This window comes from Hesperophylax consimilis, chromosome 11 (genome assembly GCF_061612785.1).
Source record: "Hesperophylax consimilis isolate HC1 chromosome 11, BYU_Hcon_1.0, whole genome shotgun sequence".
NCBI lineage: Eukaryota > Metazoa > Arthropoda > Insecta > Trichoptera > Limnephilidae > Hesperophylax > Hesperophylax consimilis.
In genome coordinates this window covers 8,712,703-8,727,851 of record NC_142846.1, presented here as the reverse complement: position 1 = coordinate 8,727,851, position 15,149 = coordinate 8,712,703, and the positions used below count along the sequence as shown (strand labels likewise).

At 33.2% G+C, this 15,149-nt stretch overlaps 1 protein-coding gene across 1 annotated transcript in view; it reads left to right on the top strand.

Annotated features, from left to right (window-relative positions):
* LOC149419752 (glutamate receptor ionotropic, kainate 1-like) overlaps window positions 1-15,149 on the top strand; it is a 494,564-nt gene that overhangs the window by 379,535 nt on the left and 99,880 nt on the right. The window contains exon 4 of the mRNA XM_089637538.1: window positions 7,972-8,127. Within this exon, the coding sequence (XP_089493664.1) occupies window positions 7,972-8,127 (156 nt within the window). The remainder of the gene's footprint in view (window positions 1-7,971; window positions 8,128-15,149) is intronic.

The following is a 15,149-nucleotide window of genomic DNA, read 5'->3' as shown; positions in this document are numbered from 1 at the left end:
AGTATGTTGTTGGATATTTGTAAAGAGTTATTTAACAGTTATTTTTTGAAACACACCCACCACAAATACATTTAGCGCGTTAGGGAGCTTTAGTTAAAGGACTATTCGATGGAAAAGGATTACCCCATCTTCTTATTCTATCCATTTCGGTTGTCATGAACTAACCTTTCTCCTTTCATAAAGTAAATTATTTCCAAAGTATCCAAATTATCAGAAATTTCGTATTTTTGTTTAACATAAAACCGTACAAGAGATAGGGATGAGGACGGTGAGGAAGTATCTGTCTATTTAAATCTGGTCACCGCACACGGCCAAAGCCATTTTAAGCAATTTTTATTTCTGAATGGTGATATTATACCAGGGCTATGCTAAAAGTATCTTACGCTGTGGAATTTGCCGCAAAGGTACTATTATATTTGTGATGGTTTGAATAATCACGAAAATAAATAAACGATAAATAATAAACGAACGTGCTCAAAAAAATTTTTTGTTTAGACAACGACGGAAGATTTATTGACAGACAGGCCTGGAGTAAACACATTCACACGGAACAGGGCGCAGGTACAGGCAGTCGAGTCTTGAATTCGGATACGTTGACAGCCCCGAGAAATGAATACAAACCAGAAGTGATGTGTGAGATTACAATTAATTAGTGAATTCAGATGATGTTAGAAAGCTTTGTTGGTTTCTGAATTAAAGTGAAATATTATTGAACCGGTTTTTGTGTGAAGTGAGAGTGGTTGGACTCAGTGAGAAAAAAATTAATAATAATGACAATAATAATAATTGGATAATTTGTAGAGCGCCGTTTTGTAAAAACCCACCTCAGGGGCGCCAGGTGTTGTGCAATCGCGATTGTGTTATAAAGTTGTGTTGATTTAAACGTGATTTCGTATACAGTTCGAACTAGATTGCTTGTCTTAAAAACATGAAAATGATAAAAATAATGATTGCGTTCTTAAAACAGAGTGAATGTACTTAAAGGCGGGAAGTGTTTAATCGGGCTAGGTTATTGATTTGGCGAGATGGCATTTATCCACGGAGACCGAAAACCAGAGAAACAAATATATCATTAACTGTGGGTTCGAATCCTAACAGATTAGGGAGGTACAATTTTATTTGCAGGAATATTTAATTACCCTTTTAAAGTCTTAGGGAGGGGACCAAAAGTGAACAAATTGCCAGGATTTCACTAAAAGGAAGAAGGAATGCCGGTAGGGGGTAGACCGAAAAATTAAACTGATTTAGCTATATAGTGTGTAACCAGGTAAGCTTCACACTAGGATTTGGAGGTGACTAACTGGGTGAGTTTTTTTTATATTATTTATTAAACAACAGAAGTCCCTTTTAAAGGACGGATACAGCATCCAAGTTTACAACCCCTGTCGTCCAAATAATGTTTCGAAAGGGAATGTGTCAATCAGACTATCTACCAGCTGAAAAAGGGAGACGGGCCGATGACCTTTTCATATATAGGCCGAGGCGCGGTGTACAGTCAGTCAAAGGGGGAGTTTTGCTAGCGTATGACCGCCCAAATAGAAAGCGATCGGATGCAACCAGATAGAACAAAATGAATATCTCTCGTCTGTTATTTGACTTTTCTAATTTAATACTTTTCATCTATTGTTTGACTTTCTAAGTTACGAATTGGGATGCACAAAAACAAATCTAAAGTCGAAAGAGGGAGATGGTAATCTCCGAAATAAAACTACCAACCGAACAACTTTTCTCAACAGGTACCTTTCGAGAGGTAGGCAGCCTCTTTAAATTAAATGCAAAAATCAAACCAATTATCCGTTTTTACCTACCTGAGAGGATAGGTATTAAGTAGGAGTTACCCATACCTAATACACGAGGATGCTAGTAACCTCATAAAATAATTGCTAGAACCGAATATTAAAATACAGACAGTCCTCATCCTAAATTTGGCATTTCGAGTAGACCTTACATATATCTCACATGATAATTGGCTGAATGGGTAGGCACACAACCTATCGTTAAAAAGCAGGCTAAATGTCGACAAGATCGTCGTGTGTTATCTATGTATTGACCTAGAAAGGGATGTAAATCCCCGACGGCGAGGGAGTTACAACGTTTTCTAGAGGTGGCACGTAACTTAGGACCTTGCGTGTCACATTTTCGCGACTAGATTCGTGACAAGGGATGTCATGGTTTTCCCCTTCTACACTCAGTAAAGTAGATTTTCCTGGAGGTGTATGAGATTGGGGCAATTCTGAAATTGGTGATGAGACCTGGTTTTCTTTATTCTGGCGTGACGGTTGCTGATTTGGAACAAGGGGAGACCCGGCCGGTTGTGATATCCAGACACGCAGATATCGATCGCCTTGCTCAAATTATCATCCATCAGTTTTGTTTGGTAAGAGGAGGAGTCAATCTTAGCTTGAAAAAAATTCATTTCCTTTCCTCTCCTTCCCCTCTTAAAATATATACATGGATGGCGCCGACAACTAACACCATAAATTTATCGTATGTATATCACATATATAAAATCTAACACTTTATTATACTCACATTACCCTATGACAGGTAGAATCACGTAGCTAGTTTGAAGAGCAGGCGACTTCAGAAAAATAAGGTTTATGAAATGGCTTTAAAACACAGCGATAATGGATTCAACTCACTCTATCTCAAAAGAACCAAGGGATACCACACATACATAGATAACTAGGTTTCTAAACCGAGAAACAAAAAACCAACACAACGTTCGGTGAAGCCTTTTTATACTGAACCGTCACGTGAAATGAGTACGTTCAAGGTCGTACGTCACGTGGACAAACTAGGATGTACACACTTGAAGGGGTGTGTAATAAAGAGAGGAGCAAAGGCTTGTAGAGACGGCAGGGGAGGAATTTTCCATCCCTGCGAACACATATGCAAAGCCTTATGGAAAAGTTACCTATGGGACTTTAAAGAAATTTATCGTAGAAAGAAGAGAAGGAAAAGTTTGAAGTAGAAAGGGCGGATCATTACATATTTTATTTTTATAAATGAGTAAATTGTGGAATAACACAAATTGATCAAATAAAATTTTCATGCCCTCGTTGGGATTTAAACCCGTTACCTCCGGCTTACTGACTTGCAATTTTTCTGATCGCCTCATTTGTAAGAAGGTATGAATGATTTTTCCATTCATATGAGTATAAAGAGACGCAAACATGAATGGTAAAAAAGGTCGTGGACTCCCGAGGAAGACATGGAACTATCAAGTGAACCAAAAACTTGAATCGGTCCATTTCAAGAAGAAGAATGGTATGTATGAGTCGAAGTGTGAATGTGAATTAAGCAAGGAGTGTGTCAAGACTGAGTTGATTTACTGTATATACTTTGTGCCTACTCTAATGTGAAAATAGTATGATGGTTAACTTGTTAGTTATTCTAAGATATACATTGCACGTGCGCAAAAATTCTTGTGATATCATTTGAATTTTGATTCCTTCTCAGTGAACAGAGAATATAATCAAATGTAGATACGGGTTATCCCTTTTGATCTTTTCGCAGTCGATATTATTATTGGTTCCAGCATTGAAAGATCATATTTCCAAACTAACAGTAATGCTTGCGAGAACGAAACGCGCTGGGAATGTTAGATGATTCAATAACACAGAATTTAAGCCACAACGTGACCGGAAAGCCAGATTACCGACCAGAACAGAACCTTGAACAGATCGATAAATTAATACTTACGTCAAATTAATGATATTTGCTAAACCTTCATAAGGATGTTATAAAACTATTACTGAAAATAATTTCTTATGGCTGGGTTATTTCGTTTTTATTATTTACTTAATTCTCCGGGGTCGCCAGAGCTTTACCCAGAATTTTTCGAAATCAAATGTGGACCGTTAATTTTCATCTTATTTTGAAGTATCTGTATACCGTCACGCGTTGCAGTAGATCAGTCTGTCTGTGCAGATATACACATTGGCACCTGTTGCTTTTACGTCCAATGGATGACGCTGTTTTATAAAAAAGGTATGTTTGTCTAACAGATGGCGATGTTTTTCAAAAGCGTTATCTAAAATTTGCCTGAAAAGGTAATATTCTGTTAGTAATAAAAATGCTTTGTACTTATTTTAATTGATGTCAAAACAATCAATTGAGTAAACAACGACAAAAGTATAGATTAATAACGTTGTAATTATAATAATAAAGTTTTAATAGTAATAACTTTTTTATAACGTTATAATAATAACGTTATAAAAATAACGTTTAAATAATAACGTTAGCTGGTATAATGCTCATCACTGAGTATCAACACTCCACATATTTGTATGTATTTTTTTTATTTTTAAATGAATGAGTATAAGGTAAAATGACTCCACACAAAAATAAATATGAGGATCTTATTATATATTAAGCCAACTCCAGTCAGAGTCCTGGGTCCTGGCTTGGGTAGTGTTGATAATAGTGACTTATTTAATCGTCAGGGAGTATTGACGGGTGTAACCTATGACAATCTTTATTTGCATTAATATATTATAAATCACGTTAATCAGTAACCACGTAATTGAGTCATACCTACTGATAATTAAGTCGATATTGCTTTGTTACATAAATGCGCTGATTACGTAGTTTTGCCATGGGCCACGGCATCATTAGGATAATCAAAGGGTAAATGTATCAACCTTTAATCCATTGGGATGATTACAAATTATTAAGCAGATAATTATGTAAGCTGACAACATGAAAATCATTTTGATAAAGAATTCTATAAACAACACCTTTGAAAATGGTAGCAGTAGCTTTCGGTGATTTCCAATCATGTTATTTTTGTTATTGTATAATTTAAACATAATAAAAGTGAACTATTACCTAAAAAACCTCATTTTTCGAAGAATGCCATCAAAATATCACCGCTAATTAAATACTACGAATCGTCCTATTTTTGAGAAGATGTTAGGTTACGCCTCCGTGGTTTAAGGATAAGGCTCTCGACTAACAAGCTGGATGTCGCGGGTTCAAATAATTTGTATTGATTATTTTGTATTATTTCACAAATTACCAATTAAAAATAATAATTAGTGAAATCTACGACATGTTTTAGAGTGGAAGATACTCTCAGTATCACCCTGGTGTGAGACCACCATTCAGAATTGAAACTTTATTTGAAATGGCTTTGGCTGCATTTGGTGATCAGATTTCAATAGTTCTAGACTTAGACTAATAGACTTTCCTCCCCACTACCTTCAGCCTCACAATATACCACAATTGAGGATACCATAGTCTAACTGGCTCCTGATGGTTTAAATTAAAAAAGACTCCTACTTATATTACCCTTTTTCCATACAACCCTAAAGGTTAAAGAAAAAATGCAAATAAAGAAAGATATAGTTATAGTTATTTTATTAATCATTGGATTTTATTTTAAATTATCAATAAAATTTTCCCTGTTTACAAACTTGTTTTTTTTTTTAATTGTGAATTACAAATGTACTTAATCTTATTACAATCCACATTACATAATTTATAACGTTAAATAAATAAAAGAAAATATCAACAAATATACAATTTAGAGTCTTTTCCTAAGGCCGATGTTGAAAATGTCAAAAAGACCTAGAGACACCATACATACCTGTCATACGCCTGTCTTGTATGCTGGGCTAGAACGTCTGTTCTGTAATATTGAATGTAAAGCAGGTGTAACACCCTGGCAGTAGTTTTTTAGTATGAACAATTCATAGCATTCCAGGAGGCATGGGTTTTAAATAAAATAGTTTATTCTTTTAAATGATTCCTAGATTGGACACTTTTGTAGCGCGAGAATTTAGAAAAAAATTACCCTTTCTAATAAAAATTCTCCACGATACGAATTAATTTCTGATTTTCACCTAATTCGGAAAGCAAACCGTTCAACTAAGAATTATCATAATTATGAAGTAAGTAGCTACCGATTGTAAGCAATATAAGAAAAGGTATTCCCGCCTTTGGATAAGCTCTATAAAAAGGCATTGTCTGAACCACGCCCGCAGATATGAACGAACCTTTACAATTTGGTATTCCTTTTGGTTGCGGTCCATTATAAATGATGAAGTCCCTAGGCTTAATCCGGCGGTCCCGGTGACAAGGATTGCGAGGATCGGGAGAGGATCGGCCGGACTAAAAGGTGATTAGAGCCGGAATCCAGGTAAATGGCTCTGTGCCCGGTGTCCTAATGCGGTGTTGAACATTGCCTGCTATGATTGATTGTGAGACAAAATTGTATTTATCAGAGATGAGGATTTAGCGTTGCGGCCACAAATTCATGTCGTGTAATCGTGGGTTTAGTGGGGATACTTTTTAATGTACAGTACAGTGATCGTTCAAAGGGAGAAGAGAGTGGCCATTTAATAAAAATAAAAAATCTAAAAAATAACCTCTAACTTGCTCGTTTTTCCTTCCTAAAACCAAAAAGTTAAAAAAAATTCCTACCACTCTTAAGATTGCGTATGAATTCCCATTTAAATATTGACTAATTTACCCATTTATTAAGTGAAAAATTTTATAATTAATAATAATTTTAAAAATTTATAAAAAAATTTTTACATACCGCCATTTTGGAAATATATTATATTTTTTAATATTACGTGTCCGTTATTTTGTGGCAGATGTTTTTTTAAAATCATTATTTTAATCATCAATTATATGATTTCCTGTTTTTTTACAATAAATAAACAATTTATATATTTACATACCTACTGGGTATATGATTTAAGTTATAATCCTTATTCCAAGTAAAAAATATCACAAATAATTTGGTCTCTATCATATTATGTATATACCTACCATTCCGTTGCGATTCTGTTTTTTGGGATTTTAGGAAATTTTTAGATATACGTGTGAACATAATGATTATTTAATTGTTTTTTTTTTTTATTTTATTTTACTTGAAGTTGTAAATACAATCTTTAAAGTTGAATATGATATTTAATGCCGTTATTCGTAGCGGTGATTGAAATATTGGATACAAAATCGTAAAAGACCTTTATTTATCTTTTTTATGTTAATGTGAAGCTATGACTTTCTTTGTCCCTGTACATGAATTTAATAGAGTGTTGCGTCGTAATCAGTCAAAATCAACATATAAAGTCAAAATTACCAATTTGGTTTCTGTGTGGTAATTTTATCAACAGATACATTGTAAAAGCCCTAATCTAATGGAACACGCTTCAGAAGTAAACAAAGGGTAAAATTTAAGACACACATAATATTTTAGTGAGCGAGTATAATGTTGGTCGCACACTAAAATTTGTTAGCAAAAGCAGGGCACAATAAAGGGAACATGTTATTGTGTAAAGTAAAACACAACATCGAGTAGGTTGGGCATAATACTTGGATACAGGGTATATCAACACATACCTGAAAGACTTTGACCAGCGATTCTCAATATAAAAAAAATAAATTATTTGATATCCGATGTTTTTTTTCAATTAAAAATAAACAACAACAAAAACATTTTTCACCACACGTTGCCACTGATCACGTTGTTAAGTGTCGCAACGAATCACGTGATATGCGCTCTGTCTCGTTTATTCGGTGCTGCTGGAACGAGACGGAGAGCTTATCACCTGACGCGCTAGTTTGTGCCCAGTGGCGACGTGTGGTGGAAAAAGATATTATTTGTTTTTCGATTGAAAAAAAGTCATCGGGCAACAAGACGGCATATTCCGTTTTTAATCCAAATATTCAAAGGAATCACTCGCTAAAGTGAGTCATGTAATTAAAACTTTGTACAGAAGAGTGTCTTTGGGGGGTTGGTTTTTAATAAAAATCAAAAGTTTTATTCAAAGTTTGAATAGTTGCACTCTTGACCTTCAAAAAATGTTTAATTTAATTTTTAGTAATTCAATGTTTACAATCAATTTTGGAAAACCACTCCCACCCTTTTTTCCTACCCTTTTAATTAGAATAAAAACTTGGCGATGTTTGTTGCTTCAGCTAGTTGTTAAATATAGTCGAATTGTTTGTTTTCAGGTGGCCTATTTCACCCAGCTGACGATAAGCAGGAAGTGGCTTTCCGATATGCCGTTGAGAGGATTAACTCAGACAGAACGATACTCCCCAGATCAAAGCTTCTCGCACAGATTGAAAAAATCTCCCCGCAAGACAGCTTTCATGCTTCAAAACGAGGTGAGTGAACCATTTCAAAAGATGAGTCAAATCCCTGAAAAGCGTAATGGTTTAAAAAAATTCTTAACAATTTTATTGGTTTTCAATACATTCACGTGATAGTAGGATATTTCAGTTAAAAATTTCTGTTAAAAATTTGAAAAATATAAATTTGAAAAAAACTACTTCCTTAAATGTAAAATTTTGAGATAATCCTTAAATGTCTCAAGGCGATTCTAATTCGCTTATAACGAAGGTAACTCTAACAGGACTGACGTCAGAACTTGGGACTCACTTACGAACGTTGATCGGAATGACGTCGAAAACTCCCTCATATGAAAATTAAGTATTGCTTAATACTACATCATTTTAAACCGATATTGGAATTATATTCGTCAACTTAAAAAAAAAACATTATTTTCATAGTATATCGCAGAAGCAAATTGCGTAAATACTCTATTAATTTTTCAATAAACGTGATCATTGCGGCATATTTTTTAAATAATTTGTAACTGGAAAAAATGTGTCCGAATGTTAAAAATTTAAGATGGATTACCCAACGTCAATTGGAAATTTTGTGTTACATCCTATTAGTTCGTACCTGTGAAAATATTTTTTCTTTTGCTACAATATTAAATTTATAATGTAAATTGAGGAGTGATGAATCGTAATTTGGCCAATTTAGGATTTAAAAAAATAAAGGCGGGCCAATTATTAAGTAATTTTGTACGTGGCAGGTATCCCAAAAAATTCTCTTTATTGATAAATTTTCGCTGTGCCCTCAATAAAAATAAAATTTTCAGTATGATTATTTATTTTGTGTTATCCGGGTTCCGCGAAATCAAAACATCCCTCCATGACCTGATACAATACTATCTTATAATTATTATTTAGTAACAAGAAACAATTTATTTTTTATGACTGACAAAGAAACCAATTATATCGTATAAATAAATTTATTTTTTAGTAATTGTAGGTAAAACCATATTTTTACAATTCTGTCACGCCTCATATTTCTCAGAAAAAGTGGTTCTGTATATTTTTTTGGGCAAGCACTCAAGTAACGTGGCATCATATTTCAATAAAACTCATAATAATTATTTATTTAGGTAACCAGAAGGTACTAGATCACAAGAATGAGCTTAATTTTAAAAGAGAAACATTATCACGTATCGTAAGTTTTTAGATTCTCACGGCCAAAAGCATTTTTGTTGTTTGTTTTTGGGGTGTTATGCCGTGTTGCGCTAACTCCTTCTTTAGCCGACGTTTCGGACAGCGTTGCAGTGTCCATCATCAGGGCAGATCCGGCACATCTTCGGATCTACCGGATCTGCCCTGATGATGGACACTGCAACGCTGTCCGAAACATCGGCTAAAGAAGGAGTTAGCGCAACACGGCATAACATCCCAAAAACAAACAACAAAAATTATCACGTATCTACTTAGTTATGGTTCGAGCACAAACTACTTTATTTAATCAAATATTTTTGAGATCTTTGAGTATGTTTTAAAAAGGGAAGTACAAATTATTGTACACTTATATCAATAAACCTACATTTACATTAAATAATGTTTAATGTCTTCTTCCACGAATAAAAGATGAAATATTGTAATTAGTCTATTGGATAAGCTTTTAAGTCTCAGTTAATAGACAGGGTATTAGCAAAAACGTTTTATGAGTACAGAAAAAGATAGATCGACAAGCAAATAAAACTTTAATTCGTCTGTATTAAGCATATTTAAACTCTACCTTCGTTTGGTTTCACGCGTGTAAGTATAACTGAACAGAAAGTAAAAATAATTGGAATATTTGAACGAGTTATAAAGTTAAAACCTACACAAATTAAAATAAACACTTCTGTTAAAATAAAAAAAATCTTATCTACGACAACTTCCAAAATGTGTTCTAATTTTATTAAATATGTCAATGTGTTACTGGTATTTTAGTGTTTTAAAAAGTTCACCTTTTTTTGGGTGAACAATTCTGTTCGCCTATTTTTCTAATAATTAATTAAGGTCAGTAGGGGCAATCGCGTCATATTTTTTGATTTTTTTTGACAGTCATCTTTACAGATCACCTGACTGCAACTCATTGGATTTTAATTTGTTTTTTTTGTGAATAATTCATCAAAAATAATTTGTTTATCAGAAAATGTTTGCTTTAATTAACAAAATCCTATTGATTTCGTTAAAATGAAGTGAAAGTAAAAAATCGAAATTATACGCATTTGCCCCTCTTTTGGCCCCTCTATGAGGTAAATGCGTCAAAGATGTATTTTTCATACCGAAATTTCAAATTCCTATAACAAATATTATTATCTTAATTGTTCATACATTTTTACTTCTGATCAAAATATAACAATATATTTCCAGATAATGACAGCTGAAATATATTGTTTTTAGAAATTTCGGGGCAAATGCGTCAATTTAGTAAATGCCGCATTTACCCCTTCTACTAAACATGCATTGCCAACCTTTAGTTATGTGCCTACATAATTAGATAGATGGAACCCCCCCCCCCATACACACAAGCCCTGCTTATTTATGGGGGTAAATCACATATTTAGATAAATACATATTATGTTATTAATTATTTTATAAAATTTTGTAATTTAATTACCTATCTTATAAGGGAATATGTATAGGGAACTTATCTTCTTTAAATATATTGCGACTGACTTTTTTTCTAATTTGAGTTGTTTCAAACACACGCGGTATATTAAAAACAGCGGTTAAAACCTTTAGTATTTTAAAAAATAAGTAAATAAGGTAAGCAGAAGGCCGTGGGTTCGAGTCCCATTGGCGGCATGTATCTTTTCTCGTGAGATTTTTCAATTTGCATTATTCTTCTCTTACAATAATTATTGTTATAATAATTTTTAAAACATATATTATTTTAAGGTAATTTGGCAATTTTTAACCATTACCAGAGATTTTAGTTATGGCTTTATGCAATAGGAAAATAGCTTAAATATGGGCTTACAGTATTATTATGCATACCACCGATCAAATAACTGGCTCTGGAGTTTGTAATATAACAAAATAGCTTAAATACAGGCTTACATTATTATCCGACCATCAGACTAGGCTAGCCCGTGTTATGACTGTCGGTAACAACACACACATATAGGCAAATCCTGTCAAAGGTACCTATACATAATATAATATATACATAGAAGTGAAAAAAATATAAACACATTTCTTTTTCATTAAATATTTATTTAAACAAATGAACATTCATTATAATTACCTTGTTATTTTACAACATAACTATTACTGATAAAGAATGTAAGATTACGTTAGAGAAAATTTAACATGGTCTTGTGAGAACAAAAATAATGATGTTTTCGAAGGGAGTGAATGTCTAGCCAGACACAACAACAGCAAAAAAAAGTGACACTGAAACGCCATTAAAATAGTTAACTTATTATTGTATATTAAAATCAGCGAAATTTTCTTTAAATATTACGTGACCTCTTCTAGCAATAATAGGTTTATTCAGAAACCGAACTATATCTCCTAGGTCTTTTAATTCAGATATATCTTCCACAACAGGATAATGGAAAGCAGTTTCATATTTTCTTTCGGAGGTTAGAATTTTTCTGACATATTTCACAACAGGGATATTGCTACGAGTAAATATCGATGTCATATTGCCTACGTAATATTTTATTGATTTTTTTGAGGCAAATTTAACCAACACCCAGTCGCCCACATCTGGTTTTCTGGTCGTCAGAAAAATGTTATCGTCATTAATTACTTCGGTATTTGTGTTGAATATCAGTTCATCCATGTCGTCAATATCGCTTAAATAGTCATTGCAAAAGTCACTAATATTTTCGTGGTTTGAGTCAGTATTCAATTTAAAATTTTCAATATGAGATTCTTCAGAATCACTAGAAGAGTGTTTCTTTGTAAATTTTTTTTTGGATTTCTTTTTTTTATTATTAACCCCACACATTTTTTTTTCGATCTAGACTCGCGTTTTTTAACAGCAATTTCTTGATTAATCTTTTTCTGTATCATATCGTGTTCCTTTTTTCCCCTTCATCCTTTAGTTTTTTAATAAATTCCTCTCTAGTTATGACCTCGCGTCCTTTAGCAACTCTAGTTTTCTTTCCTTTTATAATATCAGTTCTTTTTAAATTTTTTAACAACAAGCACTCAAAAGAAATTTTCTCAGTGTCGTTCAAGATTCGGTTTTCGGTTATAGTAATTATTTAAGAATTTTCGGGGTATTTATATTAGATATATCACGTAAAATTGAATTTGTTTCTGCGCTTCTGCTAGGAATCTCGGAGTTGGAAACTGAAGTTGTTGGAACATTTCTAAATGGAGATACACGCGACTTTTTTGGTTCATAATCTTTATGAATTCCCCCCTCATTTATGGTCTCTTTTTTGGTTAATGCAAGAAGGCACAAGTACCTTAGAGAATGCATGATATTTCTTTGTTGTGAATCTTTCCACCTCGATAATGCTTCTGGGTCGTATTTGTCTTCCGATATAACTTCTTTATTTAATGGAAATATCCCTCCCTTTTTAAAACCATTTATTATTATTTGTGTTGATACGCCAGCCCAGACTTCGCCTAATATTCTGCTAAATTCACTTTTTCCAAGCTTAGTAGACGTCTGTCCCAATCAACTTTCAACGATTTAAATACCGACAAATCGAGAGGCTGCAAAAGATGACTAGAATGAGCGGGTAATTTCAAAATAGTGATCCCATTTTTGCGGGCTGTTTCTACTAATGACAACTGAATATGTGTTTTATGTCCATCGTAAATCAAAAGAATTGGCCTTTCTGCGCCAATATGTTTAAAAAAAGTCGAAGTAAAGTATTTTTCAAATACATTCGCCTCCATCCAGCCGTTCTTCGTTGCAGCATAGGCTGTATCAATATATACATTTTCTGAAGTCCACTCGGTCCAGATGTTTTTTCCACGATATATAATAAGTGGTGGAATTTTGTCACCATTTGCATTGCACGCAAACAAAGCTGTTGTATTTTCTCTCCTACAAGAAGTTGTAGTTCGAATACTGGCGTACCCTTTTTTACCAACAATTTCGGTCTGGTTAGGGTCACTGGAAAAACTGGTTTCATCAAGATTCCATATTTGTTTTGGCTTATCTGTTAGGTGGAGATCATTTACAATTTGATCCAAAGTGTTAAAATAATGTTGTATGATAAATGGATCACAAGCAAGTTTTCTGGCGTATTCGACTGCTTGCGGTTTTTTAATGGAGATTTGATGTCTTCTACAGAAGCCTGAAAACCAATCATGCCCCGGAATATTATCTTAAAAGGAGTTTCCACTTTATTGGCTTCCATATAATTTGACACTAATAAAATCATTTCTTTCTTTGAAAGGCCGAAACCATATTTTTCCATCACATGTAGGTTGGACGCCAGTTCCTTCTCCACCTCCTGCGCCAGAACAGTACGTCGACCTTTTTTATTTTTGAATACCCCTCTCTTACCATTTGCTCTATCCATTATTGTCATCCGTGGCACATTGTACTTTTTGGAGGATTGATAGCCACTTAAAGTACCATTACGTACATCTTCTATCGCTTTCTGCAATGTCTCTTCTGTATAAAGAGGATCATTTGTTTTTCTCTTGTAATTACGCACCATTTTGTATAAGTTATACGTAGAAGATAGTTGAACCTGTAAACAATAACAAATTAATAGTTTTTTTTGTTTCAACAAATGAACTTGACAATATTAAACAGGCAACCTAATGTTTGTTTGCTTAAGGAGGTATATTTTTTTATAGAAGGGCAAGTAGACAACAATTCAAAAAAATTTAGTAGCAATCGGATGAAATTTTAATCGCAATAGTATGAAAAGTGTTGGAAATAATTTCATAACGCCAGAGATCACTATCCTATAACCATCCCGAGTATGCGCACATCATATTTCCAAAGCTTCATCGCAATCGGATGAACGGTATGGCCGCGCATAGGGTACGAACAAACAAACAAACAAACAAACAAACAAAAAAACAAACGAATATTAATTTTTATATTACAGATGTATTATACTTTACTTACTTATGTAAATAAATAAATAAATAATGAAAGAATATGCTTCAATGCACAATTGAAAAAATATACCATTTATGGTTGTCGATATCTGGAAACGGGGTAATTGCGCCTACTAGACGCATTTGCCTCAAAAAAATAGTCGCATTTACCCCGGGTCACTACTAATAAATCGTATTTTTTTAGTTGTCGTATCTCCAAAATACGCAATGGTTTCTTTAAAATAATTATTTTAATTGAAAACAGTATTACTTTTTCTTAACTCACCGTAAATTCAAACTCCACACTCTAGTGATCACAGAGATATTCAAGAATATAGAAGACCACAAAATTTGACACGTCACTCGTTTTTCAGTCACTTTTTTAAAATGGCGAATTACTTCCTACCTGTCGCCAAAAGCGTTGCCTGCAGACTTCTGAGTTATGACATAATACACAAGAAAACCGCTAGATGGCAATAATTACACTTATTGTAAACATTAAACGAAGCAGGATGGATATACGCAATTGCCCCGTAGACGGATTTACCCCGGCTGACTACTTGTTACCCAAATGAGTTTGTAACAAAAAAAGTACACTTGTGTACTTGTACATTATATATAAGCACGGACTAAGAAATGTTGTATTTAAATTATCTTAGAATATCCGATAATTTACAACTTAAAACTGTAGTTCGTTAGCATCAAGATCAAGAAGTATTTTTATTTATTTAATAATACATATATCTATGTTCTATATATATATATATATTTAAATAATATAAAAACAAAATACTTTGTTCACACCACTATTTAATCAGTATAATCGACATATTTAGAAACCAATGATTGCTTGTCAGGATGAACTAATAATAAAAGTTAACAAGTATAAGAATAGACAAATAAGTACGTATGAACAAAAAATATTACAATGAACGGTGGGAAATTAATTCCTTTTTAAAAAAAATTTATATATATAAAATTAATACATTATTATAACATGGTAATTATTGCAT